We start from the raw sequence: 27587 nt of genomic DNA, 5'->3' as shown, positions 1-27587 counted from the left end.
TGTTTTTTTCAATTGAACAAAGTGTTCTTTTATTTTCTGTTTATGGCTGTGAAGATTACTACTTGGAGCTTCCAGCAGCATTACCCTGTGGAAATTTCTTTTTGCAGCAGGTAATGATGGACCTAACAAAGATAGTCAAGCAATGTTAGGAGACAGAAGGTTGATTTATGCAGCCTTCCATCCTCTTATTCCAGTTATCTCTAAAACCAAATATTCTAAAGTTAGGATTTTGTGAACCAAGATATTCTACTTATATTTTTGCTTCAGCTAATTAAAATTCAGTTCCTGTCCCTTGTTATTACTTATAATAAAGTGGAAATACCACTGAAGCATGAATGTCACTTTTTAATATAAATTTCATTAAAGTATAGAATACATAACAGAAACGTACACAAAAAAGTGATTTAATGAATTTTTTACATAATGAACGTGACAGTGGACTAAATCAATCACTTTGGGTTCAGGGTAATTTGACTGGCTAGATTACTATATGTACCCCTCTCTTCCAAAGGAAGTATATGAAATAAATTCTCATATTTGAAGTAAATTATACTGGCAACAGTCTCACCTGTGTCCACTCATTAGTTTGTGGATCGTAGGATTCCATAGTGTTGAGGTATGTCTGCCCATCGTAGCCACCAACGGCATATAATCTGTCACCAAGGAGACAGACTCCAACAGCATCTCTGGGCATACTCAAAGGAGCCACCATGGTCCATGTGTCTGTTTTGGGATCATATCTAAAATGTAAGAATAATAGGATATATATTCTAATCACATTCAACTTTTACTATTCAAAAGATACCCTTTCAAAAGCATGCCATGAAAAAGGAAACTAAGTTTTTTCTAAAAGCTCAATCATTGGGGCGGGTGATCAGGAGCTAATATCCACAATGTCTGGCTTTCTAAACTTTAAGGTATTTTAAAAACATACTTAGACTCTTACTTAGATGGATGCAGAGTCATTTAACAAAAATGAATATCATGATTTCTTTCTACTAGGAGGTCATACGTGTAAATGACTATTTTCCACAGTAGAACGAGAGTCTTGAAAGCAGATACCAAAAAAAGGGCTATAGTAATGAAACAGAAGCAATGGTTAAAAATCTGGGAGAATCGTGGAATACTCCACAGTTGAAGTCTCCTTTAAATCAGGTCTGAAAATCCAGCCTAAAGGAGAAGTTTGTGCAAAAGAACTGGGGTGTTTACAAAAATGCATGGCCAGCTTTGAGGGAAGCAGGTGTGTTGTGTGGCTAAAAGGCCGGGGGCGTATGAAGGAGCAGATGCCTAAAAAGGTGGTTCTTGATCATCTTGTGGATTATTTGATTCCCAGGGTCAGAGGGTGTTTTGCGTTTACTCAATAGGAAAACAGGGAGGCTTTGAAACTTGGGAAAATAATTACAGCATGAACAGAACTATGTTTTAGTGACCTTACTCAGGATTCACTGCAAGGGAGAGATTGGCAAATCAAGAGATCAAAGCAGGGGATCCAATTTATTATTATTGAATTTAAACCAAAAATAATTTCATTTTCAGAAAGTCTAATTACCGTACATTACACATGGATATTTTATAATTTGAGTGGCAAAAACCTGAAGAATACTTTGGTGACTGTGCTTCATTTTAGCTAAGAATGAATACTTAAACTACCCCTCTGTCTTTAACCTGCAATTGCAGGTTCAGATACAAAAATAAAAAAGCTAGTAAGAACCCAGTAGAGCAAATATAAAATGAGACTGGATGAAAGTATTTTTTTGACAAGCACAGCAAATATATTCTTAGTTTGTTTTTCTACTCCAATCTTTTTTTTCCAAACTACAGACTCCTAAAACAAAGAGAGAAAGAAACATAAACAAGCCAAAGAAAAAATACCTATAGTTTATGAAAGTAAAGAATGTTGTTACAAAAGAAATGGTTGAGAGGACTCCAAGGATCTGGAATCTATATTTCACAGAGAATATTCATGTTACCCAAGATGTTACATGCATTTACACACCATGGTTGGAGGAATTGTGACTGCCAAAATATGTGTGAAATGAGACATTGGTTGAATGCCGACAAAACCAGGGCCATCTTCATACATAAGCTGTCTAGCAAATAAAAATTTAATTTTACATGCTTTAGTTAATAAATGCAAAAGATTTCAAGCAGACATAGGCACATATAGACACACAAATACACAATCCATGCCATCAAAATCTTCCTTAAAATATTTAAACTTTTACTACAAACATTTAAAAATATATAAAGATAAATAAAATAAGGTCCCCCCCAAAAAAAGGAAAGAAGGGAAGAGAAAAGACACCACAAGGAATCAAATAGTACAATCCAGAAAATGGAATGTTTTACAAGATAACTCACTGAATTTCCAAATTAAAGAAAAACAGTATTAATAAATAACTAGGAAGAAGTAATTGTTCTAAATTAAATGCGACTTAAAAACATAACAAAATAGGGGCTGGCCCCGTAGCATAATGGTTGAGTTTGGTGCATTCCGCTTCGGTGGCACAAGTTAGCAGGTTTGGATCCCAGGCATGGACCTATACCACCCATCAGCCATGCTGTGGCAGTGACCCACATATAAATCAGAGGAAGATTGGCACAGATGTTAACTCAGGGCTAATCTCCCTCAGCAAAAAAAAAAGGGAGAGAGAGAAAAGAAAATAACAAAATAAAGAGAGTGGACCTTAGTGGATCTATAGGGCAGTAGAATTTGTTACTCAAAATGTGTCACTTTGGCTTGATTATTTTTAAGAACAAAAGACTCAGGAATAAACTTTGACCTCCACCCTAACTGCCTAAAAGAATTTAAGATAGAAGGCCTATTTCAGCAAGGAACTAATACCATAGATAACTATAGTATAATATGAACTAGCTGTGGAAGACAGAGAGGAACCTAGCAGAGCCCATTTGATCAGAGTCCTCTCCACGTCTCATTGTCTTTAGAAGACATGGCAAACATTTGTTTACCAAACATTTGCTTTTCCATCTCCATGTGAATTGCCTTCCTCCTCTTTGAATTCCCAAACCACTACCCCCAACACCCTTCTTTGCCTTTAGCTGAAGATGGTATTTAAAGTGGTGGTTTTGGCCATTTTGGCAAATTACTCAGTTTTCCTGGGTTTCCCCCACGTCTATATGTTATTAAACTTTGTTTGATTTTCTCCTGTTACTCTGTCGGATGTCAATTTCATTCTTAGACCAGCCAGAAGAACATAGAGGGAGGAAATATAGCTCTTCCTCCCCTATAGATCCCAATTCAAACAGATCAACTATTACAAGATGTTTGAGACATTTTGGAAATTTTAATGTAACTCGGGCATCAGATTTTAATAAGGAATTATTGAAGTTTTTATTAGTTATGAGAATAGCAGTATGATTATGTTAAAAAAATAATGTCCTGGGGCTGGCCCCATGGTGTAGTGGTTAATTTTGGCACGTTCTGCTTCAGTGGCCTGCATTTGCGGGTTCGGATCCCAGGGGCAGACCTACACTACTTGTCAGCCGTGGCGGCAATCCACGTATAAAGTAGGGGAAGACTGGCACAGATGTTAGCTCAGGGCTAATCTTCCTCAGCAAAAAATGAAAAAAATAAAGTCCTGATCATTTTTCCCTGTTTATGGGATGAATTCAGAAATATTTTGAGCTAAAATGACATGTTTGAGAATTTCTTTAAAATACTTCAGGAAAAAAAAAGACAGTGAAGGTGAATGGATGAAACAAGAATGACAAATAGTGATGGTTGTTGAAGCTGGGTAATGAGTACAGGGGAGTTTATTGTATTGTTTACTTTTTTGTTTGTCAGGAAAATGTAGTTAAAATAACTCTAAAAGGAAGAATGTATAATGCACTTTAATTTCAGTGAAAAGTGAAGGTTCTTTATGTTTATTCATTCTTCAATAGAATCCAGTCTGGCTTGTCAAAATCACTTCACTAAATAGCTTTTTCTGAAGTCATGTTTTAATCTTCATTTAATTGTTATTCAGCTCTATAGAATTTTTTTCAACTACTCTCTACAAAGCAGAGTTTATCACTTTGCAAAAAGGGAGAACAACTAAGAAAACAGCTAACGCTAGTGCACTAAGCAATAATAAATGTATTTCTGAAGGCTTATGAAATGTCAAGTGAAGCTTAAATATTGAAACCATTCTCAAATACTCCTATTGCCGGGGAAAATAAGAAACCACTAGTAAGTCCCAAATTTTAGGTACACATTTAGAAGTAATAGCCTACAGTTAGAAATAGATGTCATTTCTTTCATATTTTACAAAATTCCTGAAGGGAATTTAAAAAATTTAGTGTATTCTTGTAGAAAATCCAAATCTTCAAATTAAAAGTATCTGTCTTCAGTGGTAAGTAACATATTTTATATATGTAATAACAATCTTTTAATTCATATCTGACAATTGTGGTAATATTTAAATTTATACACTGTATTGCCAGAAAAATCAAACCAAAACAAAACAAAAACTGAGTCCAACTACCCCCCTCCCACACACATTCTCTCCTAGATATTTAGGAAGTAATCACACAAATTCAAAATTACCACTAGCGGTTATCCTTGTTCTCCCATGAATGACTCTAAATTAATTTTTTTGTATTCAAGAACTCTATGAATTCACCTCTCAGCCTGGAGATATACAAAATTGTTACCCCAAAATGAAATAAACAGCCTTTTTTAGCTTAGGAGATGATCCACAGATGTATAAGCATTTTCCAAACAATTACTACAGTGAACTCTGTCAGTTCATGTTTTTGACAAGATTTAGTTCTAAGCATTCTTTTTTGCCCATATGAAAAAAAAAAAAAAGTAGGGGCTGTATTTTTTGTATTTAGGCTGTCTGCCTTTCCTGGGTCTCACCTTAGCCTTTATGGTCAAGGTATGAGCTCTGTATCAGAGACTCTATTAAAGTTTATAACCCTCAGGCAAGAGAAGTGCCAATATATAGTGGCTAAAATTGGCTGTAAAGTGAAAACTTGCTGAAGGCATATAATAGTCACAGAACAAAAGTCAGTTTCTCATTGAAAATCCCTATTGCAGTTTTTGAGGTAGCCTTAATTTTTCAAGCATTGTCATTTCCATAATTTAAGGATAAAAATTGATCTTAAAATATTTAAAGGGAAATTGTTTTAAATGTAAAAGCACTACTTTGGTAACAAATAGAACTGAGAATGCCCATTTTCCTAAATTTGTACAGACAATGTTCATCTATAAAGCAAATTTAACAACATAGAAGTGATTTGTAGCCAGGTATGTTTGCCTGTAAAACAAAACAAAACAAATAAGAAAACAAAGAAACAAGAAAAGAAAAAATGAAGATCCATGCTATGAAAATGGGTAAACAGCTCTGAAAGAGTGATCTTTAGGTTTCTAGCAAATCAACTATACAATCTATATATGAAATGATTTTAATAAATTATTTGTGGGCCAGCCTGAGGGCATAATGGTTAAGTTCACGCGTTCCACTTCAGTAGCCCAGGGTTCGCAGGTTCGGGTCCCGGGCGTGGACCTATGCATCGCTCGTCAAGCCATACTGTGGCGGCATCCCACATATAAAATGGACGAAGACTGACACAGATATTAGCTCAGGGCTAATCTTCCTCAAGCAAAAAGAAGAGGATTGGCAACAGATATTAGGTCAGGGCCAATCTTCCTCATCAAAAAAATAAAAATTAAAAAAAAAGTTATATGTGAATTAAGCAATTAAGAATGACAATGTTGCTGGGCAAAAATAAATAATTTTATTTTTCCTGTAATGAAAACCAACATCCAGGTCTCATGAGATTATCAAAACAAAGGTACCTTGACTTTAGAAATATTTACATGATGGGAATGGAAAAAAATTCTAATAAAATTAATTTTTAAAAACCGTGGAATAACTATAATAATGCTCCTATAAACATCCTTGATGAGATGTTTTCATATATATACAGTTCTAATGGGAATTTAGGAATGGAATTTCTGAATCAAAGAGAATGCATATTTCGAAATGTGGTAGATACTGCCAATTGGTATTACAAAGTGGCTCTGCCAATTTACACTCCCACCATCAGTGTAATGAGTTTCAGCTGCTGTACATCCTCTCCAACACGTGATATTAACTGCTATTTTCATCTTAGCCTTTCTGGTGGATAGGTCATGGTATGACACTGTGATTTTAATTTTAATTTTCCTGATGACTAATGACATCAAACATTTTTCCAAATAGTCATTGCCTTTTTGGATGTCATTTTTTGAAGAGTTCTTGTTCAAGTCCTCTGCCTACTTTTTCTATTTTTAGATTCTTTTTTAAATGATTTTTAGAATATCTTTATTTACTGGAAAAAAGCCTTTGTTGGTTATATACATTGTAAATATTTTTTTCCTCTCTCTGGCTTAAATTTTTACTCTCTTAATGAGATCTTTTGAATAAAGACATTTTAACAGTAATATTTTTCTTTATAGATGATTCTTTCCAGATCGGGGTTAAGAAATCTTTCACACCTCTGTATTGTGAAGGTAGTCTCCTATGTTATATTCTAAATGCTTTATTGTTTCATGTGTTGGGGCCCAGGGCAGGCCACCCCAAAACATCCCACAACAGCATATTGATTATTTTGAATTAAAGTTATTTGAGAAGCAAAAAGGGCATTCTGACCCTCCTGTCTCTGTTCCCCTTGAGAGTGGGAAATACATCTCCCACGTGAAAGGTGCTCTCTCTGCCTCATCATCACCAGAGCTGGGGAATTCAGGGCTGAGAATCCTGCATGAACAAAGCTTGCTGATTTAATACCTCAAGCCTAAATTCTGCTTATATTCCTCACTAATTATGTACCTCAAACCTAGGTTTCTTTGTCTTGTCATCCCTCACAATTGTTTCTTTGTGTAAAAGATATATATACTGCCTCCTTTGCTCACTCTCCCATGATCTTCTCTATGATCCCAATACATACATATTAAACTGGGTTTTTCTCCTGTTGATCTGGTTTTGTCAATTTTATTATTAGTCCAGCCATAAGAACACAAGAAGAGAAGAAAGGGGATTTTCCCCCACCCCATCACATGCTTCATATTTAAATCAAAAATTCATTTTGAGTTGATTTTTGGTGTGATATTAGAGCTAAGACTAATTTTTTTCCATGTGAGATACACTCTCACCTTTGCCATAAATCAAGATTCCTCATACATGTGCTTCTGTCTCTGGGCACAAATCTGTTCCATTTGTCTACTCGTTTCTGCTATGCCAGTGCCACAGTGCCTTAGTTAAAGTAACATTATAATTAATCATACTATCTAATTCTTCTTCAAGATTTTCATGGGATTTGGGGCCCTTTATATCTTTACCTAAATTATGGGATCAACTTTTCAATACACATACACCCACAATCACACTCCACAGGCATTTACAATTTAGTAAGGATTGCACTGAATCCATAAATCAATTTAGAGTAGAATTCATGTTTTTATAATATTCAGTCTTCTAATCCATGAACATGGCATTCCCCTCCATTTATCTAGGACTTTTTAAACTTTTCTCAATAATGTTTTATTTTCTCTTTAGAAGTGTTGCATATCTATTGTGAGATTTATTATTAGATATTTGAAAACTATTTTTAATGATAACTTTTTATACATTAATTTTGTTATCAGTTATTGCTTACATGTGAAAATACAATTAATTTTATATAATGACTGAGTATACAGCAACTTTATTAATTCACTTATTAAATCAAATAGTTTCTAATTAGATTGTGATTAGGTTTTCATTAGATATTTATCATATAACCTTGAATAATGACAGTTTTATTCATTCCTTTCCAATTGTTATTGATTTTCTTTCCCTTTGTTGCCTTGTTACTGGCTAGTTACCCTATTAAAATGTTGAATAAAAGTGGTATTAACAATCACCTTTTTCTCTTTCTAATGAAACTCTCAAAACCAAATATTTCTTGACTATTAATTTTTGTATTAATTTCTCTTCCAAGTTTGGTAAGAGTTTTTATTATGATGGGTGTTGAATTTTACCATTATTTTTCATTTACTCAGATGTTTATTTTGTTACTGTATTGAGTTATATTGATTAGTTTTTCTATGTTAAATAACACTTGTATTTCTGGAATAAAATCAAATTGGTTGAGATTTATTATTCTTTTATTTATATCTAGCTTTGATTTGCTAATATTTCTTTTGGATATTTGCATCTACGCTTGTGAGAGAGTTTAGCCATCGTTATTTTTCTTTCTCCTGTGTTTCCTTGTTTAACATTTATAGAGTTCTATTTTTCTTTCCTTTTTTTTTTTTTGTGAGGAAGATCAACCCTGAGCTAACATCCATGCTAATCCTCCTCTTTTCTGCTGAGGAAGACCAGCTCTGAGCTAACATCTATTAGCAATCCTCCTCCTTTTTTTTCCCCCTGAAAGCCCCAGTAGATAGTTGTTTGTCATAGTTGCACATCCTTCTAGTTGCTGTATGTGGGACGCGGCCTGAGCATGGCTGGAGAAGCGGTGCCTCGGTGCACGCCCGGGATCCGAACCCCGGGCAGCCAGTAGCGGAGCCCGCGTACTTAACTGCTAAGCCATGGGGCCGGCCCTATAGAGTTCTATTTTTCTATAAATTTATTTCAGCTAAAAATTCAAATAATGTTATAAGCATATTCAAATATTCTTCTTTTATAGTCTGCAGAATATATAGTAATATCCACGTTTTCATTTCTGATATAGTTACATTTTTCTTGACAATTTAGCAAGTAGTTTATAAATTTTACTGCAAATATTTTCAGAGAAACAACTTGAGCTTCTTTTTAATCTTCTCTATTGCACGCTTATTTTCTATTTTATTAAATTTTTCTATTTTATTTATACTTCATTTTTATCATTAACATTTCACTCATATTTTTGTTATTTTTTTTTCTTTTGGTCTATTTTTTTATAACTTCTTGAGATTGAAGCTAAAATCTTTGCTTTTCAGTTTTTTTATTGCTTGAATACATGAACTTAAGTCTATAAATTTCTCTCTAAGATTTCTTTAGCTACATCCCACACAGTTTGCTATATCATATTTTCATTATCTTCAGTTTAAATTGTTTTCTAATTTTAGCCGTGTGCTATTTAGAAGTGTATTGCCTAATTTCAAATAGTTGAGCATTTAAAAAATTATCCTCTTTGTTATTTATTTCCAGCTTTATTCCACATTTATCAGAGAACACGCTCTATGCGATTTCAAGTTTTTAAAATTTGTTGAGGTTTACTTTATGGTCCAGAATATGGTAAATTCTGGTAAATATTCCATGTGTACCTAAAAATATTGTTTATCAGGATAATACCTACAGCACTACAACTATTTAGATTTTTTGCAAAAAGTTGTATGTAATAAACTAAAATGTAAAGAGAAAATTGTCTCCATTTCAAACATGATTACCTACGCTTAAAAAATTAATTCTTGGAATTCTCTTGGAGAGAGTTTGAAAAAACATACATATATGGAAATCGATCATTTTCCTAATAAATTGTTTAATGGACCCAGTTTTTGCACCACAACAGATCTGCATGGCTTGTCTGCCTCCATGGGCCTAGACAGAGAGGCCTTAGAAATTATTCATTCTGTGTTGTGCTCAGTAAACCCTGGCGTCTTTTGGTACTCCTATTTCCACTGACCAAGGGGCCCACAGTGGCAGTGCCACCTGTAAAAGGGAGATGGCTGCAATCCAAACTGCAGGACTAGCTTTCCTAAAGGCTGAGAAAGGAGTCAACTTACACGACCCAGTAACTTCCGCGAAGAAAAGAGGTAAAGGATATGAGAATTTTATGTTATTTGCCCAGTGATTTACTACACAGATTAAAAAGTTAGGTGATAGCAAGTAAAGCTATAAAATGAGGGTGAAATATAGATGCATATATACCTGATTTCAGGATGGAGAATTACTTTTAAAATATAAGCACAATTGTCCTAAATTGTTACTTTGCTGCCTCCTACCTAATGAAGCACACCCTAGTGTCATGCCCTTGAGTAGTCCACTCAACCTCGCTGTGACGAGCATTGGCCAATGCAACCTTAGCAAGTATGATGCAAGCAGAGGCTTGCATTGGACGCTGTCCTCTTTGAGCCGCCTGCTCTTGAACTCCCTTCTCTTGGAAACCCAGCCCCTATCTGGCGGGAAGTCCAAGCCACAGGGAGAGTCCAGTTAGAGGACAACCGTGGCACTCTAGTAGAAGCTTCAGCTGAGCTCACAGATGACAGCCAACTCTAACTGCCTGCTCTGCCAGAGAACCATCTTGAATATTCCAGTCTTGTTGAACCTAGATGACCGCAGCATCAGCCAATACCATGTGGAGTAGAAGAATAGCCCAATTGAACCCAGTCAACAGACAGAATCACGAAAGATAATAAAATGGTTGTTTTAGCCACTAAGATTTTGGGATCATTTGCTTGTCAGAAATATATAATCAAAGCAATAGTAAACAATTTCATGAAGAAATATATATTTACCTTAAAAGAAATGTAAAATATGTGCATTTAAAGCAAATATTGGAAAATATTTGTAAAAATATGATATACATATGGTTAATAACATCTGTATCTAAAGTTTATAAAAGTAATTAAACAAAATTGTTTAGTCTTGTTGGTAGTCTTGTCAGTCTGAACCAGTGTCAGAAAAAATGCCCGAAGTTCTGGTAGAATTTTAGATCACAAGGTTGAATCCATCAGACGATGCACATATATCCATCCATTTATTTATTTAGCCAATATTTTTAAGCATTCCTTATATGCTATACTCCTGACACACAGAGCTTAAAGGTACATTAGGAGAAAGAGAAAAAGAAAGACTGAAATTCTGCTAGAATTTAAACTTTGCTAGGAAGTGTGTCTTAAAACACAGAAAATGAATCAATTGTAGACATCAGTTTGCATAAATAAATTTGAATGGCAAAGTTACTGGAGAAATTCCTTTCTTTTATAATTCTTCTCCTGACTTTGCATGTCATGTACAACAAATACTACTTCTAAATTAAGAAAATAAAAACTTTAAAACAGTTTCAAGATCAGGCTGCAACCATCCAAACAGGATTTCTTAGTTTAAATTCAATCTCAATATATAAATTATTCTCTGATCAGAATATATTCCTCAGCACAGATCTTTCACACATTCATTCTGTAAGGGCGTGTTCCCTGTTTTGATTTAGTTGCAGTAGTCCTGTTACTTTGGTCACATTTGAGGTGAAATGGTCTTGAGCTCACTGTCAATTTCAACCCCATGACAGAGGGGAAGAAGTCAGCACAGTGTTAGGAAAAAGTCACCTTCTCAGCATTCTTTGTGTGTTTCAGACTCTCATGTTGAGTATGTAGTTAATCTTATTTTCAAGATATAGTCTTTTAAAAAGTATTTGATCTTCTTTCAATCTTCCTTAATATTTCTCTTAAATATATAGTGGGCACAGAAAGATTGAGAAAGGAAGATGGGGTAAGTACATATCTGTTCTCCTTTTCAATATCCCTTGCTTATTTTTTATGCAAAAATGTTTTAAAAAGTTAATTTGATTTCAACTTCTCTATGAAAGTGTATGAAAAATTCTGTTTTGACGTAGGTCTTATTTTATTACATCCATTCTTCAAGGTTGAGGAAAGGAGAAATGAGTTGTTGACAACCAGAGGAAGAAGGACAAGCTAAGTAGCTCTTCAACTTCCCTCAGATGTAGTTTTCTCAGTAGAGCTTTAAAAATTATTTAGACTATTGTTATCAACAGAACATGGAGCATACCCAGGAGATCTGAATGCTAGTTAAAACTCACTTTTAAAAATAAATATCTTTTAACAGTTCAAAACTAAGGAGCAATAGATTATTTATATGATCACTTTCTCTACTAACATGACAGAAAACTGTTATTAGCCCTGTGAGCCCAAATTATGTATTTTTAAATAGCCTATCTCAACATGAAAATGAATTTTGCAGTTTGATGCCAGGGCTGATATCCTTCCATCTATACAGGACATGACATGTTTCATCTATTCATGCACATCTACCTTTCCACAGAAAATTGTTCTTCTCTTTCCCTCAAAGCATGCAGATAAATTACCATGATGTCAGCATTCCAGGAAGAACATCCGAGGACAATAAACTATTCTGTTACTCCTTGTCTCCAGCTGACCACTACAAAGATATCACTTCCTCACAAGCCATTGAAACAAATATCTAATCACACATCTAAATTAGTTTAGCTGTGGTGTTAGTTAATAATTGTTGCATCCACTTTTAAAGCGGGGCCCCTACATACATAGGCTGTCATAGAATCTCCATCTTTTGTATATATGTCTACCAGAAATCTGAACATAATTTTTTATCAAAGAAATAGCAAAGATTATACATGCACAATAATAGAAAAACAATATCAACAAAACAAACTTGCTAGTCTTTTCATGCTACACTCATTTGGCTAGCTCCAGCAAAAAGATCTTAAGAAGAAAAAGAAAAATATATCTTATTAAAAAGTGCGAAAGCTCCTACTTAACATTTTAAATTTAAACAATTCGTGTAATTACTGTCTTGTAGAAAATTTAGCATCTCACATATATCATAATATGAGTTAATATATTAATATGCTACATAAGGCCTAGGATAAGCATCCATGATTTAAAGTAAAAAGTCTCTTCTTTACCTCTCTTCATTGTTTGGAAATACTACAATTCTTGGATTATGTCTAAACCAAAAAGATGAAATGAGAAATTGAAAGAAATGAAAGAATCCAAAATTCTATTCTTACCTTATATAGTAATGTTTATGGTAATTTTTAAAAGAATTGTTTAATTAAATTAATAATGTAATTATCCCCGTATGTCTGACAGCAAAGCTTAACTTTCATTATTTCAATTTTTATAAAACATCTAAAGATGATAAAAATATTGAGCCATATCTTGACAGAAATAAATATTGTTATTTTAGATGACTTTTTCTGATATGACAGGAGTAAGTTTTGACAGATTTTGAGCAATAGTTTCATATTTATTTTAAGTAATGTGAAAAATTTTGATACTTATTTTAATAGTGTTTGGATGAGAAGGTATAAATATATAATTTTCAATTCATATATGAAAAGTTGGTTAATATTTTAGGCCCTATCAAAAACTTCCTATTGAATAAATGCCTAAAATATATGTAAATCATTGATATTCAGCCTGCGATGATGGAAGTGGACATTCACATGCAAATTGAGAAATAACAAACAAAAATATAGCTATCTACGTCTTTCCATCAGTCTGTCCAAACATCCATCCATCTTTCCATTCTTTCCTCCATTCATCCATCCATAAATCACTTTCTATCTATCCATCTATTTATCTATTATCTATCTATCATCTATATAGCTACCTATTTACAGTATACCTCAGGATGCTTTTCCTTATGGGAAATTTGAGGCCTGTTTTTCCTAGCATCTATCTGATTCTTTAAATGCTTGTTGAGTGCTTACTCTGTGCCAATAATTGTGCCATGTGGAACGATATAGGGGTGAACAAGCTTATTGTGCTCATCACCAGTACATGGAACCTGGTTTAGTGGAAAAAACAATGTAAAACAAATAATTTTTTCATTATAATATTGATCATTGATACAAAGGAAAGCTCCATTGTGCTTTCAGGTCAAATTTGCATTATGAAAAGATGCCTCTGGCTACTGAAAGGAGAACACATTGGAAAAAGCAATAGCGAAAATTATAAGGGTAGGTTAAGAAGGTTCCTATTATCTTGAAAACCCTTTACTACCAGGCCTTATTTCTGGGATACAGATTTGAAGGCAAAGGTGGTCCTGACTGTTATTAGCCAGCCAATGGTAGTGATGCCTTTAAGTATATTTTCTGATCTATTGTCTGGTTTCCAGTTTTGTTTGTGATCTTAAAGTTTTAATTATTTATTTCTTTATCTCTTTCTCCTGACATATTTTAAGCTTTATATGGCACAGTGAAAAATACACGCAAAACAATATTTATTGAATAATAGATGGATCGATGTGCTTTCTCTAGTGGATTGTACCTTCTTGGCATAAATTCAGATAGAACTTATTGCATTTTTTGGACACTTATTTTGTGTCCTAACATGCTCTTACTAGAGTGAGGCTTGGCTACAAAATTAGTTTTCCCCTGTTCCATCAACTGTTCTAAACTTCCTGGTCTTGCTAAGTCCCTGCCTTCTTACCCGCTCTGATTTGAGGTGTCAGTGTTCTTTGTGTTTAAGACAGCCTGACTCTCTGAAATTTTTGATGTGTTATATAACCGTTCTTTAACACCATCATTACATACCTTTACATTTCCATAAGAAATCGTTGTCATGTAATAAAATTTGTTCTATCTACCCATAAAACATAGCATTGTACATTACTTCTTGCTATTTCTAATGATTTATTTGCCTATGACTATATACTAAAAAAATTCTTTACATTATATGTGCAAAGAAATTCTACAGAGGCACTATTATGTATCTTGATTTACTGATAATTTACATTGAAATCATCAATATAAAATATATGCTATAGAAAGTGCAAAAGTGCTATTAATCTGACACAGAGTATGAACTGGGATAAGAGTCATGATAAAGCTGTGTGCTTCTGCATTACTCAAGCTGCTCATGCCCACTGCATTCCTAGAACTTAAAATAGCTACGCTTATTTAAATCTAATTTTGCATCATAAATGTATTCCTAGACTGAATTATTTATGCCTCTCTTCACAAACATTTCAATACATTATACAGTAAAATTAGAAGAGAATATGTGTGTGAAATATCATTTCATTAGTAACATTTGTATAAGATATTCACAGTAAAAGTTGGAGCCTCATCATGTTCATCTTCTCTGTCACCCTTCCCAAGAATTTAGCAGAGGAAAATGTGAATGAGCTGTCAGTCTATTAGCAGTATTTTTGAAATAAATGATTGCATCTTTTTGTATATACAAGTATACATCTATTTATTTGAACTCTGACCACTGTCCTCACTGTAACACCTGTGATTCCAAACTTCACTGGACAAGAGAATGTTGGAACGAAAGTCTGGTGGGCTTAATGCTCTTCTCTATGTGGATAGAACCATAAATCTACAGTCCATTTCATAGAGTAGCAATATAGTTAAACATGTTTCTGAATTTTATCCAAGAAGTAGCTTAGGTTTGAACAGAGCCTGTTCACTAAAAGCTATCTCTTGTCAACGGCTTTATCCTCAGTAAAAATAATCACATATCCTTAAAAAAATATCTTAAGAGAGAGCACCTTTCTCCATTGACTGTACCTCTTGCAAGCATGAGTATAAAGGATGTGGTTTCTTAATATTGAGGAAAATTGTTGTAGTCATCTGTGAGATCCAACAAACATTTCTTGTTTTTCTCCCAGGTAAAAGTTAGGATACTGTCCTCCTACCCTCATGAAGTTTTCTGTGGCCGTATGACTAGTTTGTCATCAAAGTACGAACAAAGGAGAATTATAATACTTGAAGGCAGAATCTTTAAGAACAAGTAAACAATGTACTACTCTCTGGCTTTCCCTTTCTGACATGAAGACTAGCAGTGCTCATATGGTAGCTTATATGTCATTCTGGGTACCAGGGTAATAATATAGAGCTGTCATAGACATGTAGCATGAGTAAGAAAAAAGCATTATGGTATTAAGTCACTGAGAATTTTGAAGTTATTCATTACAGTAGAATTACTTATCTTATTCCGGTTGATAAAACAATTAACCTCGATATTCCCTATTCTCACTTACTCACATATCAGCATGTACCCTCGTGTAATAGGAAATAGCATCATAAGTTTCTCTAATTGTTGCTACACACAATATAATAGTTCTAAGTGATGCATAGCCATTAAAGAGAACTCAGCTATAACCATGCCAGGAAGTGTCTGGGTTGTTGGACCACGCCTGGAACCAAGGCACCCTTTCACTCCAGCCTCTGTGCACCTGCCATTTTTAGGAAGAGTTAAAAGAGGCCCTATATTTCTTCCATACATCAGGATTATAGACAATATAGTTCTAATAAGTCTATCTTACATTAAGAAAGCTATGGCATGTTAGCTCAGAGCCGGTCTTCCTCAGCAAAAAGAGGAGGATTAGCACGGATGTTAGCTCAGGGCTGATCTTCCTCACGAAAAGAAAAGAAAAGAAAAGAAAAGAAAGCTATGGCATATAACGAAGAAGTCCATAATTCACCTTTGAGAATTTGAAGGGAATAGTAGAACAAATAAGACAGGATGAACAGAACAATAAAAAAAAATACCCAGTTTTACAAAAGAACCAACAAACATTCATAAATTTAATAAATTATTAAAACTGTATTTTAATGGACCTTTTAAAATATATTAAGGAGAAATTTAAAGATTATTCTAGGACCTTGTGAAAAAAAATTGTATGGCTTTAAATAAATGTTAGTTGAAGAAAGAAAGGAAAGAAGGAAGGCAGGATGGAAGGACGGGGGGAAAGAGGGAGGAAGGAAAAAATAAAACTAGAGAAAGTGTGTGTGTGTGTGTGTGTGTATGTGTGAGAGAGAGAGAGAGAGAGACTAAAAATGCAGCTCCAGGAGTTGAATTTACCTTTCCTAAATTATACAGTTTTTATAATCACTTGAATTAGGTACCAATGTAATTTGCATTCCATGTCCTTGGGGTCTTACCTTTCTACGTAATCTAGTAGCCGGGAACAGTGATTCGAAGCAGGAGCATCATGACCTCCTACTGCATAAAGAAAACCATCGCAGGTGGCCACTCCAACACCCCCTCTCCTCTTACACATTGGAGCACACATGTTCCACTTATTTGTGTGAGGATCGTAATATTCCATTGAACTCAAACAGGAACTTCCATCACGACCTCCAACTGAATACAATCTAAAAACACAATTGGAAAAATATGATTTAATATTACAGTCCGTATGACAAAATGTAGAAAAAGTCCTTTAAAAATAAATTTTCTTTCACAGTATGAGCCTCAGATGTGTTAAAAATATATTACTTCACATGGAAATTTTTATTAAAGGTACTCTATAAATAATTACATACGCCTGGAATTCCCATCATTCTAATATGCAGTATACCAGATGAAATTAAAACAACTATACTTTTATAAGCTCTATTATTTTTAAAATGTTAGATTTAAACTGCTTCTTGCATAAATAATGAAATCATGTTTATATATTATTTTAATAAATATTGAGGAATGGCTATTTAAAATATAGAATAAGATATAATTTACCTCAAATTTTCTTGAAAATGACCATAATCAGAAGAAAACTGATTGTCTTACTTGTTGATCAGCAGTTGATTTGCCAGTATATAAATCATGCCTACTCCTAGTGTTCTGACCTCACAGTTTAGAACACTGAATAAATGGAACAATCTAAACAAATATTATCATAATACCAGCTTTCTTAATCAGTGCCTATACTATAGCTAATGTGTCACACAGAGAGACAGACTTTATAGGAAAATAGGGTACAACGATGTTAGTTGACAGAATATTGCTGAAAATTACTTGATACACTCATTTTGCTATTTCAGTAGTAAGAAGTGTGATAGGAACCCAGGACAATAAGTACTACGGCATAAACGGTATTTAACTGATTAGAAATACATTGTCTATTCCTAATAAAAATAGTTCTTGCCTGTTTGATTATAGTCATGAAGTTTCATCACAGTAAGGTACAGAGTTGCATTTATTTATTTACTCATTTATTTAACATATATTTTTGGATGCCTCATTTGTGTCACACACTATCCAAAGTTTTGTGAATATATCCATGAACAAAACAGGAAAAAAATCCCTGCACCCAATTCTACTGGAAGAGGGTGTAGACATAATATATGCAATAAACATACATATTATGTACTGCTTTAGAAGGTGCTGAGGGCTGTAAACATAGAGGAGCAGGGAAGTGGAGTCAGGAGTGCAACTGGTGGGAGTCCGGGTTGTGGTTACAACTTTAATATATGATCAGGAAAGGTCTCACTCGGAAGACGATGCTTGCACAACAACCTGAAGATGGTAGTGGTTGGAGGTGAATTCAGGAATATCTAGGGGGAGAAGATTCGAGGCCGACGGAACAGTAAATGCAAAGTTCCAGGAGCAGCAAGGGAGCCAGCGTGGTTGGAGCAGAGATTGTGGGCCGTGGGGCAGAGGAGGGGAGAAGTGGGGATGCAGGGTGGACCTCACACAAGTGTTTGCAGACATTTACTCTGAGTGAAACACAAAGCCATAAGAGGATTTTGAGTAGAGGAGTGGTATGACTTGCATATATCTTAGTAAGATTAGATGTGATATTTTTGCTTTACCAGTGAACATTATGTTGAATGTATCGGTAAATAGACTTAACTCTACACTTTTTAGTTTCTAAGTAAATGCATAGGAAGACATTATTACTTAGTATATAAAATATTCAGGTCTTAGATTTAAAAATTCATGCTTTAATATCCTTTAATGACTCTAAAATATGATGTTTAAACTGATTTCAAATCCTGGAGACCTTTTTTTTTAAAGCTGTTTATGTTTCTCTTAATGCCTGCCATGGTAGAATGTTCCTGATTGCACAAGTATTCCCTTTATGAATGTAATACCTCTTTGCTTGATCACTCACAAGTTGCCTGCCAGCTCTCAATCTTGCAATATATTGAAATTAGCCAATAGAAGCAATTTGAAAGACAAGTATTGGACAATTTAGCTTGCAGAAGCACCCGTAAGTGAAATAATTATTCCCTCAGAAGTTTTTTGTCATCCTAAACACTTCTTAAAATTTGGACTTCATTTATTTGTTTCAATAAATTGAAGATCTAACAAAAGTAGGCATTATATAATGAGATATTGTTATCAAAATTAAACTAAATATTTTTTTGCAAGGATTTTACTTATTGGGTAAGTATCTTCATGCAGGGCACCTAGCATAGTCCCTGTACATAGTTTATATATAAAAGTATCCTCCTCTTTTTTCCTACTGTTTTAAAGGAATGGTTGATTTCCAGCTGCTCTATTTATTTATACAGATTACAGTGATAAATTATTACTATTGATTTATCTGAACTCAGCATTGCTGATACTAAAATATTTCTATGCAATAATAAATCACACATTTTCTTTTTTTGAAATGATTAAAGAATGCTAAGATATACAAATACATAGCTAAATGTCTATAAAAAGTAAGGATAATTAGACATCTTGCTTACATTATGGAAGTCAAATATTGAGCCCGTTACCATAGCTTTCTATTTGGAAATAAAAATGTTCCTGCAAAGAGTTCACAAGTTACAACATCAGTGACTTCTTTAATATAATTATGCACAGTATAAATCACTATTCAGTCTCTTTTTTCTGTGTGAACTCGCCCCTAATAAAATCCAATAACTCAAGAGTTTATACAAGAAAGAAATTTATGTAATGCCTCAATAAAAAAGACATAATATTTGATAGTTCCTTTTGTAAAGCGAATGTTTGATATATAGCAGCTTTTATTTTATAAATTATTTACTAAAGCCAAAGCTAGGCTATCAGTGATTTGTTTCATTTAATATATATCCCGTTTAATGTCCTTCATTGTATTATACAGTCTACAGATAACAATGAAATTATTGTAATTTTCATAATATCATACAAATTATTGATTAATACTAGTGCAAAATTAGTTGAAAAGAGTAAATGCACTGAATTTTGCCTCAGGAACAAGCTTTGAAAAGGAAATGAGAAAATTGCAATTTGTGTAGAAGAGATAATAATGTCCTTTTGTGGATCCGTTATTAAAACCAGTAGATGTATTTCAATACTTGAAAATATTTTGAAAATTATGTGTCTAACAAATATATGCTATCAACCGTTTTCAATAATCCACTTATTCTGAAACAAAAATTTGCTAAATAATTGAGAACTAGAATGCAAAAATAAATAACAACTATTGCTATAATTATTGTTAAAGTTATAAAAATAACCAAGGAATACAAAAGATATACTTTAAGCAGTTAGAATAAAAGCTACAATGTATACACAAAACTTCATGGACAATATCAAAGGTTATCTTTTCAGATCTGCCCTCACAATCTATTTAATCATAGACTGATTCCCTGCTTTGTTTCACTACAATGACAAACTAGATGTTGAGAATCTGAAGAGCAGAGAAGAATCTGATGCTAGAAGTAAATGCACTGACAACATAGGAAGTGACAGCTGACAGTTTCATAGCAAGAAAGGAAATGTGACATTTTAACTTAGAGGTGAAAGATGAGTGGAAATTTGTAAGATGAAATGGGGGAAAACATTACACATAGAGAAAGCATTATGTGTAAAGACAAGGGGCATGAAAGGTCATGGCGAGTGATAAATAAAGAGTGGCAGATATGTCATATTGATGGAAGGGGTGGTCGCGAAGGAGGGGAAAGAAGAGACGCAGCTGGTAAGATGAAAAGATTAGACTGAGAGCGAAGTGGGTAGGTTTCCATGCTACGGAGTTGGGATTTCATTCCGAGACAGTGAGAAAAGGATAGAAAAATAACATTCTTAGGAATCATCAAGTTCATAGTTCAGTTTGCTATGAACATTGACCAGTTTATCCCTTGCAAACCAAAAATTGGCAGATCAGAAATATCCCCGTCTTAAGTAAACTTTTGTAGAATTGTGCTGAGAATGGCAAGAATCTGAGACGTCCTTACTACTTTCCCTAACTTATGTGTTTATTCAGCATACAGATGAATTTTACCTAATATTTAGCAACGAGGTCTCCATGTTTGAGACCTAGTTGCCAGGTGCCCATCCATGTTATCACCACATATTTTACATTCTAGTACATATAATACAGCCGTTGGAGGAAACAAATTCTGTATTAGTTAGGGTTTGGGTTCAAGTGTGTGTAAAGTGGCTTTGCAGGTGTTGAGACCCAGGATGCTTCCCACTTTTAACGTATCATCTATAGAGTATGAACCTTCCTCAAGAACTGTGAGGAGTCTGAAATGTTACCCTACTTGGAAGCTAACAAATTAGCCTACCACAGTTTCATAGACACTGGCAGAAGACATAAGACTCCTGGATCAGAGAGAAACGACTGTATTATTCACAGCACAACAGCCAGCCTGAGCTTCATGTTCACATTGGTTCTCCTTGTTCCGCCAAACCCCTTAATGGTGACAGAGAGAGACTCAGGTGAATGTTGCACACATAGTGGGCTTTTCCCATACCTAAAGAACCTTGAGTTTAGGAACTGCTAATCCTTTAAAGGGAGCTGCCAGCAAACCTGCCCAATCTTAGCTATGAAGGGAGATATTATCTTTATCATTCTGGTCAAAGAACAAATCTGTTCTCTGCCCCAAAGAAAGACACCATCTCTATCTTCCAAAGCTGTTTGATTTTCAAATATCCTTGAAAGGACAGTGTGAAAAAAGTTGCTGATATTTCTTGTTTGCAAAAAGTGCAGTAATGCTAAAACCCCATGGAGAACTGTCTATAAACCCCCTTGTCCTGATGTCCCAAGGTGGAGTCCTAGCGATCACAACCACAGTTCAAACAGTAGCGTGAAGGAAAAGCAGAAGAAGGAGACATCCTTTCCTTTTAAGAATCCATCTTGTAAGTTGCATTCATCTCATTCATTACTCATTAATCAATTTAGGTGTATCTCCACTAGAAAGTCTTTCCTGATCCCACTTTGTCTTTTTCCAAGAAATTTAACATTATTTATAATCTGTATCCTAGATAAAGTTATTTAATATTTGTCATACTTTATCAATAGTGTATAATTCAGGGATGGCTACAAACAGTTCTTCCAAACCATTATCTAAATATTTGAAGGTTTTTCTGATTAGCCTGTGATATTATATATAATTTTCATTCACTATATATGGTTACCCAGAAAGAATGTTTAGGCATCCCTTCCCTTGCATAATAAAAGTATAAGAATTCCACAATCCCTGCTTAACACCTTTGGAGCAACTCCCTAGATTCAGAACTGTGCTTGATCCTTTGTTGCCCGGTTGATGGAGAACTCTTTAATCTGGTCCCATGAGAAGGCTTGTTGATTCTGCTAGCAGAATACTCCTGCATGTGCCTTTGAGTGAACCTTTTCATGAGAAGTGCTTGTTGGAGTGCCTTACAGTACAGTAAGCTGGATTTCATTAAGCTTACAACAACAGGTTGTATCCTGCTTACTAAGAAATGTTGACACATGTGGCAAACTCAGTCTGAGACTTGCTGACATTATAATATATGGCTGGTAAGCAAGGTTGTGGGTTGAAGCCTGGTAGAACCCACTTATCTTTATTTATTAGAATGTGCCCATATTTCCCAAAGGAATTTGACAATTGTAAGTATGCAAATTAACTTAGATCAATTAACCACATCCCAAACTTGATAGAATTCACCAGCCCAAAACCTGGTAGATACGGTCATTTCAATCTCAATCCCTCCAAAGTTCCTTGCCAACGCCCACTCTACACCTATTATAACTCTGCATTTCCTTCTTTTGTTCTGTTGTTTACTATTTGCCTTTAATATGATGTAAGCTCTCTGAGGACAGATTTGATTTATTTTCTTTGATATATCACCATGGCCAGTATATGTTTGTAAAATTTTTTAAAAAATCAATGAAGGACTGGTTTCCAATTTTTGAAAAGGGGTGATTCTATGGAACTTGTCAAAGAAAAAGCACCTGTTTAAGTTCCACTGAAATAAACTTTTGACAAATGGCAGAGAAAAGTATTAATTATATGTCTTGGGAACACAAAAGAAGGAAAAATTAACTTTAAATGAATGAATTAAAAATAGGTTAGTGGAGAAGGTACAGCATAAAGTAGGCTATGATGATGGAAAATACTACAAATGATGTTATTTAGGTTTTATTTAGGTAAAATAAAATCTTAATACGTTTTTATTAAAATATATACTTCCTGACACTATTGTTCTCAAGTGTAATACACTCAATCCTGTTAGCACTATTCTTGCCACATGAAACTTAATGCACGTAGAAAAGTAGAGTTGTGTTAGGCTCTGACTCTAGAGAGTTTTCAAATGTATCCAAAGATCAGGGGAAAGTCTGAAGAGAAAAACTAAGCCAACAGGCACAAATTATTATGAAAAAAACAATGGAAGGAAAATCAAGACAGAGAGATGAGTATGTGAAAAAGCAAAAGTGTGTGAATAATCAAGGTGTGTTCGGGGAATCTGAGTGATTCAGTATGGCTGGGACGTAGGATGGCTGTAAGGCAAGTGGCAAGGGTGAAGACTGGAGAAGGAAGGAGAGGTCTAAGTCATAAAAGATACTGTGTTCCAAACTGAGGGGTCTGGCAGTGGCTATGCTCAAACAGTGAGTCATAATCATTTGTCTGCTGTTGCTATACATTCTAGTTCTGAGGCATGATTTATCAAATAATCCATTTGAACCTCTAGAATACATTATAGTCAGTCTGCTACAGTCATGTGTCACTTAACCACAGGGATACATTATGAGAGATGTGCTGTTAGGCTATTTTGTCATTGTGCTTACATAAACTTAGATGGTACAGCCTACTACACACCTAGACTATATGGTACTAATCTTATGAGACCACCATCGTATATGCAGTTTGTCCTTGACTGAAACATCCTTATGTGGTACATGACTGTATTATGATGGGATTCTAATAGTTTCGTAGTTTCCTTGAACATTTATAAATTATTCTTCAGCCAGAGTGATCCTCATAAAATTGAAATGCAACCATGTCACTGCCCTTTTTTGTTGGTGAGGAATATTGTTCCTGAGCTAACATCTGTGCCAATTTTCCTCTATTTTGTATGTGGGACGCCGCCACAGCATGGCTTGATGAGCGGTGTGTAGGACTGTGCCTGGGAGCTGAACCCATGAACCCCAGGCTGCCAAACTGGAGGCAGTAAACTTAGTCACTATGTCACCCAGCCAGCCCCTGTCACGGCTCTGTTTTAACCTTTTATAACATGTTTATCTACCTTAGCCACTTGTTATATGACCTGGGGCCTGCCTTTCTATCCAATCTTTTGAGGCCACGCTTTCTCATTATGTTCCAGCCAAAATTAACTTTTCTTCCTTTTATTTGTATTTCACACTCAGAGACTTAACACAAATTGTTTGTTCTCATTGGAGGACTTCCCCACTTTCTGGAAATCTGCTAATCAATTAAGCCCCCGCTTAAAAATTATTTTTTCTAGGAGGCAAATTACAAACCTCCTGAGCCTCTTAGTCCTGACTGAGACTCAGAAAACAAAGTTTCTTTTTTTTCCAAACGTGTGACTCTAAACATAATACAATTTTAATACAAATTTCTTGTCATACAAAATCTTATACAGATCTTCCTTGACTTATGTTGGGATTACATTCCAATAAATCCATCGTAAGTTGAAAATATTGTAAGTCAAAACCACATGTAATATGCTCAACCTACCGAACATCGTAGCTTAGCCTAGCCCGCCTTAAACATGCTCAGAACACATTAGCCTACAGTTGGGCAAACTGTAAGCCTATCAAAGTTTTGACTATCTCATGTAATTTATTGAATACCATATTGAAAGTGAGAAAGAGAATGGTTGTCTGGGTACAGAATGGTTGTAAGTGTACCGGTTGTTTACCCTTGTGTTCCCATGGCTGACTGGGAGCTGCGGCTCACTGCCATTGCCCAGCATTACGAGAGAATATGCACCCCATATGGCTAGCCCAGAAAAAGATCAAAATTCAAAACTGAACTGCAGTTTCTACTGAATGCATATTGCTTTCACACCATCTTAATGTTGAAAAATCACAAGTCGAACCTTCGTAAGTTGGGGAACATATGTATAATTTGGGGTTCCATCTTTAAGAAAAAGAATACCAAATTCAAAAACAAAAATAGAAACAGTGTCTTGGAGGCACCACATTAAGTGACGGCCTTGAAGCTTAAGGTACTGTGCTAGATATTGGGACATGCTGGAGAAAACAACAGACATTGACTCCTGTTCTCATGATACATCAAGCTGTATAAGCTTCAGGCTGCACAGAAATTGCAATTGCCCCATGAGTATTATTAACATGAGGTTTTGAATGAATGAGTGAATCAGTTTTGCCATGATGAATGATGAAACAAACCCAGTTGTTTTTCTCTGTTTTGCAGATTTTCTAGGGGCTGTAGCATACATTTATTAAAATTCAAGCCTATTTATGGATGTGTTCAGGCAGTACGAGTATCTGATTTATGAGCTAACGCAGGAAATAAAGAGAAACAAACCAGAAAGACTTTTTAGCTGCAAAGCAAAGTTTGAAAGAACCAAGCTAAGGCAAAGAGCAAAGAAGAAACAAAAAGAATCACTAGTGTAGATATTATTTGGGGAGTCTGAGGTTTTATATGGCCAACCACCACACCAGAATGTCTCTTCACTATTTTGTTGTATTTTCTTTATTCATCAAATAAGTCTGTGGTTGTGCTGGCATAAGATGACATATCTACCACTCAGCTTAAGTTGTCTTATTGGAAAACTGACCAAAATGTTTCATGAAATTGGTAAAATTTTGCTCTCGAATCCATCAGAATACACTCATTAATTTTAAGCTGTGAACTAATGTCTCGTTTTTCCACTACAAATGGTATCATAAATAAGCTAAACTCAAGAGGACTGTTCACTAGCATTTATTAGTCTTAATTGCGAAAATTATTCAAAATAATATTCAGAGAAGCAACAGTCAGGTTCGAATGACACATTAGTGAGATGTGAAAATAAAACAAGAGGAAAAAAAATCACTTCAGTAGAGATGAGAAAAAATTTATACTGTCAGAAGGTGATGTTGAAACAATTTTCTGCTATGGGTCAGAAGTGAAAGGTCACTTTCTAGTGATTATGTTTCTCTCTGAGTAAAACAGGAAAAACAACTAGACAGTAATAGACAGTCATCAAACCATAGAATTTTGAGGACATTCAACCACACCTGGGGAAAAAAAGATACCCAAATGAGCACTGTACTATTTTGATTTGAAGGAGAAAGATTATTTGAAGTAAAAACTGAAATTATTCAAAACATTTTCATAGAATAGGCTTAAAATTTGGGAAAATGTAGTTAATTAAAACATAATTTCAAGAATAAAAACTTTAAATACTATCACATTCCAATATTTGGTATGAAGAACGGTGTTACAGTAAACAGGGCTTCTTAAGATATTAAATATCTTAGTTGACCAAAAAACACAAGGCCAAGAAAAACAACTGAATAATGAATTTCATGTGTAGCCACCTTAAAAGGAACATTAGAAGCAATTGTATAAATCCCACTTGATCATGGTGTATAATCTTTTTAATGTATTGTTGTATGCAATTTGCTGGTATTTTGTTGAGGATTTTTGCATCGATGTTCATCAGTGATATTGGCCTGTAGTTTTCTTTTTTTTGTGTTGTCCTTGTCTGGTTTTGGTATCAGGGTAATGTCAGCTTCGTAGAATGAGTTAGGGAGCTTCCCCCCTTAAATACCGTATGATTTCCCTCATTAAGTAGTAGATAATAACAACAATAAACAAACACAGAGACAGAGATTGGCTTGGTGGTTACCAGAGGGGAAGGGGGGGAGGGAGGAGGGCGAAAGGGATAATTCGGCACCATGTGTGTGGTGATGGGTTGTAATTAGTATTTGAGTGGTGAACATGATGTAATCTATGTAGAAATAGAAGTACAATGATATACACCTGAAATTTATACAATGTTATAAACCAATGTTACTGCAATAAACAAAAAAAAATAATAATAATAAAATAAAGTATATTTAAAACCAAGAAAAAAAAAGCAATTGTATAGATAATTCAGTTATAACAGTATGTGAAAGTTTACTACAAGATTGTCCTTTAAATATTTTATTTATTAGATTTTTATGCCATATATTACTGATTAAGTTTGGAGAAGATTTACAACAAAACACATATATATTAAGATATTTCAAAGTAATGTATTAAGGAAGTATCACACAGCTATAATGCAAGGTAATTATAAAAAATCTAGAATAAGTGATGTATTAAAACTTTAATATAATTTGTGCATGTATGTGTGTGCATGTGTATTCTCCTTACAGAATAATGTAGCAAATGAATAAGATAATGAAGAGGTAAGGATATTTCTCATTCCTGTTGAGCAAATTTGCTGTGTCAATGAAATATCCATTTTCTAAAGAATGCAAGGAGTGAATCATTAGCATCAATGTAAGTGGTAAGAAAAAGTCACCAAATAAACAGATAGACTGTTACTTATGTATAAATATTAGAAAAAGTAAAAAGGCAGAAATAAAGCCTGTGCTTTTCTGTGCAAGAATTAAGAAAATTAACATCCAAGAGAAACATCCTTTCTATTACTGTAAGTTTTACTATCCATGAATAGATATGCCTGCAGATCATTTTTTTTAATATTCAATATAAAAGAATGTGAAATTTTACTAATTTCCAAATTTAGTGATTTTTAAAGAAAAAATATTGTAATGCTTCTTTCCAGAGAAAAGACAAACATAGGGAGAAAAATAATATTAATAATATATTCTCCATTGAGTAAAATGACAATATTAACACAATCAAAATATATTTTCTGTGACCGCTATTAAAAGATATAACAAACTTTTAAAAATGTATTAAGAGAAGTGGGAAATGGGATGTACCTAATTCATATA

At 34.2% G+C, this 27587-nt stretch overlaps 1 protein-coding gene across 2 annotated transcripts in view; it reads right to left on the bottom strand.

Annotated features, from left to right (window-relative positions):
• Nucleotides 1-27587, bottom strand: part of KLHL1 (kelch like family member 1) — a 348324-nt gene that overhangs the window by 5526 nt on the left and 315211 nt on the right. For both annotated transcript variants that reach the window (XM_014781788.2, XM_087435763.1), the window contains 2 exons: nt 16624-16836; nt 569-740 (listed from right to left, as the gene is read on the bottom strand). In XM_014781788.2, coding sequence (XP_014637274.2) covers nt 569-740; nt 16624-16836 — 385 coding nt within the window. The remainder of the gene's footprint in view (nt 1-568; nt 741-16623; nt 16837-27587) is intronic.

Source organism: Ceratotherium simum, chromosome 10, assembly GCF_057802395.1.
Source record: "Ceratotherium simum simum isolate JZ-2026a chromosome 10, ASM5780239v1, whole genome shotgun sequence".
In the NCBI taxonomy this organism is placed as follows: Eukaryota; Metazoa; Chordata; class Mammalia; order Perissodactyla; family Rhinocerotidae; genus Ceratotherium; species Ceratotherium simum.
This window is presented reverse-complemented; position numbering and strand designations above follow the sequence as displayed.